The sequence below is a fragment of the Physella acuta genome, unplaced genomic scaffold (genome assembly GCF_028476545.2).
Source record: "Physella acuta isolate Inbredline_101_S28 unplaced genomic scaffold, ASM2847654v3 ptg000175l, whole genome shotgun sequence".
Lineage (NCBI taxonomy): Eukaryota > Metazoa > Mollusca > Gastropoda > Physidae > Physella > Physella acuta.
The window spans coordinates 833828-838190 of NW_026731694.1; the positions used below are offsets into that span (position 1 = coordinate 833828).

A 4363-nucleotide genomic window follows, 5' to 3' on the forward strand; every position below is an offset into this window, starting at 1 on the left:
ATATTATATAATTTATAACTTCCTGTTAAATATTTGCAAAAAAGCGGTCAATATACACATTAATTCCGTTTTTGTATAAGTTGATGGGTTCTGCTTTCTCTCCAGTTCTCTCCATGTGCCCAACTATACTGTCCTGTCTCTATCTCTCTCCCTGTGTATGCCTAAATTTCACGTCTTTGTGATTTGACGGTCTTTAGTGCGCATGCCTAAGGGTTTAGACTTCTTATATAAGTGGGACAAGAAAGCGTAACTAGTATCACAAGACATTTACTCCTGGTCAGATTTCGCTGCTTCACAATTCCAAAATGTTTAAATTCGTTTTGGCTCTCACTGCATGTTACATTGTCGCAGGTCAGTAGTTTACTAAATCAGTTGTTAAAATGTTTTTTTTTAAAGACAATTGTTTGTTTTTCATCGAGGAAAGACAACTCCAAAATCAAACAACTGTTGCCTTGTAGTTTGTTCTTGGCAACAAATCCAAAAAGAAAAGTAGGCGGAAATCGGAGTCAACAGCCTACATGTAGCGGGCTTAGATTCTAACCAACAGTTTTTCCATAGATGATATTGTATGTTGTAACACATAATTATTATGATATATAGACGTGTGGGTGTTAATAAGACTCGAACCAGACGTCTTCCATCAGTAGAGTAAAATCGACTTTTCAAGACCCCTCCCCTTTATTCCTAGTGGACGTCATAAATAAATTAACCATATATTTGAATTCTAGAATGCCAATACACCAACCCGAACAAAGCTTGTGATCGTTTGTGGACTTGTCTTGAAATTTATCCTGGTTGTCCGACTAGGGTTACCGACGAGGCAACATACACTTGGTACTGTCAGTAAGTCACCAGTTTTTTTGTTCTCAAGCTAACTTATATGAAGCCTTTTTTTGCAGCATCGTCGTCATCATTATCATCATAATCAACATCATCAGCATCATTAAAATCATCATCATCACCACTACCATGATCACCATCTTCTTCCTAAGCATCACTACCATTGTCATCGTCATCGTTATCATTATTATCATCATCATCATTTTTTTAACATTATCTACGTCATCATCACTATTATCATCATAATCAGCAGCAAAAGCATCATCGTTAACATCATCACCACCACCACCATCATCACCATCATCGTCATCATATCCTATTTTTCCATTGTCTACGTCATCATCACCATTATCATCATAATCAGCAGCAGAAGCATCATCGCTAACATCATCACCACCATCATCATCCTAAGTATAACCATTATCATTATCATCATGTTGTAAATTAATGACCTCGTGAATTCTGAAACACTGCAGAATAAAGGAAATTCTACAGCACATCCACCTGTCTATACTTTAAATTTAAGAAAAAAAAATAAAAACAAGACAGATACCAATAATTAGGGTCTGGTGTCAGACCTTGATCTTTCAGTTCACCGTCGTGTACTCTACCAGCCAACCACATTACTCCATGAATGTAGTCAACGTCTAAACAAAGTGTTAAGCTTGGAATTAATTTTAAGTTAATTTTCTAATTATAGAACTTCATTTCGTGCAGTATTTAAAATAAATATTTATAAAACAATTTGACTTTGCATGTATCTCATTCCAGAAAAGGAACCAACTTCACCTCCTGTTATGCAGCATCAAAAGATGAATGCAAAAACAAAACAATTGTGAATATTGTAAAAGAAATGGTTCTTGTCACAGAGCACCTATGTTCCACAATGGAGAAAGATGGTAAACTATTCGACTCTATAAATAGCTTCTAAACCGCTCTTGTAATAAGAATTAAAGCCTAAGCAACTATTATATGTCAAATCGAGCTGATTGTTTGTGTTGTGATAATAAGACACCATTGAAGTTTTAGATCATCTTTGTTTACATCATCCAAGGTCATCATCCAAGGTCAACAAGAATTTGCATAGACTCTCAAGATGGGCCTGCAGCATCTTGTTTTTTTTCCTCATTTGTATTAGCCCAGAGAAATGTTTATAATAAATGTAGGCGCTCTACTTTATCTGCCCCATGTGTCTTAAACAAGACGAGGGACGTTATATTTTATCGTAAAATTATTGCGTTTTCTCTTTCAGATTTTCTTGCTGTAGTTCTTTCCGAATGTTTTACAGACCAGACTATAAGGGATCAGGTGTATCAAGCTGTTATCATTTGTGAGTACATTCTCAACGCCCAGCGTGATAGTGCTATCACAAGTGGTTCTACTGGCGTTGATTGCAAGTAATTAGTTTTTATTTATTACCATAATTAATAACCGCAAACATAATTTAATAATAATAAAATTGTAGTTTTTGTTATTGAATACGGTAATATTGTGTATATTACAATCAAGTTTATTAGGGTTTTTTTTTAAATGTTATATTTAAAACAAGAAATGTTTCAATGGATTAATTGCCTTTTACCAGCTTTTATAATTACAAGCTTTTATTTAGTTCGCAACGTCTGTTTGTGTGTTTGTTTGTTTGTTTGTAGTTTGTGGGTTTGTGGCAAATCTTGTAACTTAATTTTGACCCACTTCTAATGCAGCGAATTCGTTCAAACTTTCCATATACGTTTCACTTTGATGACAATAAAAGTCTATCTATTTTTTTAATTTAATTAGGTGCTCAATTAGTCATTAAAAATAATTAAACGGCTTTGAAACAAAGGGGAGAACAAAATTAAATCGTTCAATAGATTACTATATTCAATACCAGAAATGGAGACCAGTCTTGTGAGCTGTGGGGCGGTCGATCTAGTGAAGGCTATTAGCTTGTTGCTATAAAGTTTTTTCATGTTTATTTTATTATTGTTCTTATCTATGTTTAGAGTGGTTGAACAGTATTCCGCTTGTTACTTGAAAAGCTACACAGACCATTGCGGGCAGAAAATTGGAGTTTTACGACACAAGATGTTCAGCGTGCTACTTCCAATGCGTTTTGAATCCAGCAATTGCGGCAACCTGACGGAGAACTTGTTGACAGAAAAGCTCAGTTAAACATGTTTGTTTAATGTACCTTTTCAAAACAGATTATATTTGTATGTACTAACAAATGTAATACGAAAATAGATCAAACATTTTGTTCTAAATTATTTTGTTATTATTATTATTTTTTTTTGTTTCAAATTTTCCATACAACAATCTCGGGGCAATTGTTCCTTCATTCTTTTTTATTTATTCAAAATAAGGTGTAGGAGTAGGTGGTGTATGTGTAGGTGTAGGTGTAAATGTAGATGTAGGTGTAATTATGACCTGAATAGAGACACATTGCCCGCTCTGGCCCCTCCTTTATAAATCCAGATTTTAAAATGGATTAAACACCAAGGGAGGCGTGGCCTAGCGGTGGAGAACTAGACTGCTAACAAGAAAGTCTAATCCAGGTTTAATTCAGTAGAACGTCCGTGAGTCCACCCACCTCTAATGGGTACCTAACTCGTGTTAGGGAAAATAAAGACGGCTGAGCATTGTGCTGACCAAGTATCCCTTTATACGCCGAGGTAACAGAAACAGGTGAACTCTACCTCACTTTCCCATAGACAGGTTTGAAATCAAAAGATAAGTTGTTGACAATATAGTTACAACATCGCACTGTCAGCCAAGATTCTGAGTTTGACTGGTACCTAGACCATCAGTTGCGTAACCAGGGTTGTCAACCTATCGTGAATTATTTTGATTTACTGTACTATACTATAATTGGGCAAGCGTATCAATGTGTCAACCATATAACAGCCCAACCTGCCAACACCACTGTACACTATTCTATCCAACCCTGTCAATGTCAAATTAAATCTTCGATCCAACTGACATCAACCAGTGAATTTAACCTTTAACCCACACAATCACGTGATCAATGACTACACAAGAACCTTAAATGCTTGTAATTTGTGGTTGCTCTAAAGCATCCCTTCAAGCAGGCCTTAAGGGTAATTACACATCCCAGCAACATTGTAATTAAATATATCTAAGTGGGATAACTCCTCCGTCCGTTTACTCTGTCACGAGTTATAATTTAGGGATAATCATGTGAAGACAGAGACGTTAATGACCCAATCGACGCTGGCCCCATTTTTAATTGAGCGCCAACCTTATATATATATATATATATATATATATATATATATATATATATATATATATATATATATATATATATATATATATATATATATATATATATATATATATGTATGTATGTATGTATGTATGTATGTATGTATGTATGTATGTATGTATGTATGTATGTATGTATGTATGTATGTATGTATGTATGTATGTATGTATGTATGTATGTATGTATGTATGTATGTATGTATGTATGTATGTATGTATGTATGTATGTATGTATGTATGTATGTATGTATGTATG

At 34.4% G+C, this 4363-nt stretch overlaps 1 protein-coding gene across 1 annotated transcript; it reads left to right on the plus strand.

Annotated features, from left to right (window-relative positions):
• Positions 1-261: 261 nt before the first annotated feature.
• On the plus strand, positions 262-3045 carry LOC131936312 (uncharacterized). The gene is made up of 5 exons (XM_059293238.1): positions 262-351; positions 729-843; positions 1612-1739; positions 2093-2237; positions 2826-3045. The coding sequence occupies exons 1-5, from the start codon at positions 306-308 to the stop codon at positions 2992-2994; spliced, it is 603 nt and encodes a 200-aa protein (XP_059149221.1). The 5' UTR covers positions 262-305; the 3' UTR covers positions 2995-3045.
• Positions 3046-4363: the final 1318 nt, after the last annotated feature.

What these genes read in the sequence shown, in the direction of transcription:
- LOC131936312 (XM_059293238.1), top strand. Translation starts at nt 306, where the DNA reads ATGTTTAAATTCGTTTTGGCTCTCACTGCATGTTACATTGTCGCAG. An exon ending in TGCATGTTACATTGTCGCAG is followed by an intron (nt 352 to 728) that starts GTCAGTAGTTTA and finishes TTTGAATTCTAG; the next exon opens with AATGCCAATACACCAACCCG. An exon ending in TCTACTGGCGTTGATTGCAA is followed by an intron (nt 2,238 to 2,825) that starts GTAATTAGTTTT and finishes ATCTATGTTTAG; the next exon opens with AGTGGTTGAACAGTATTCCG.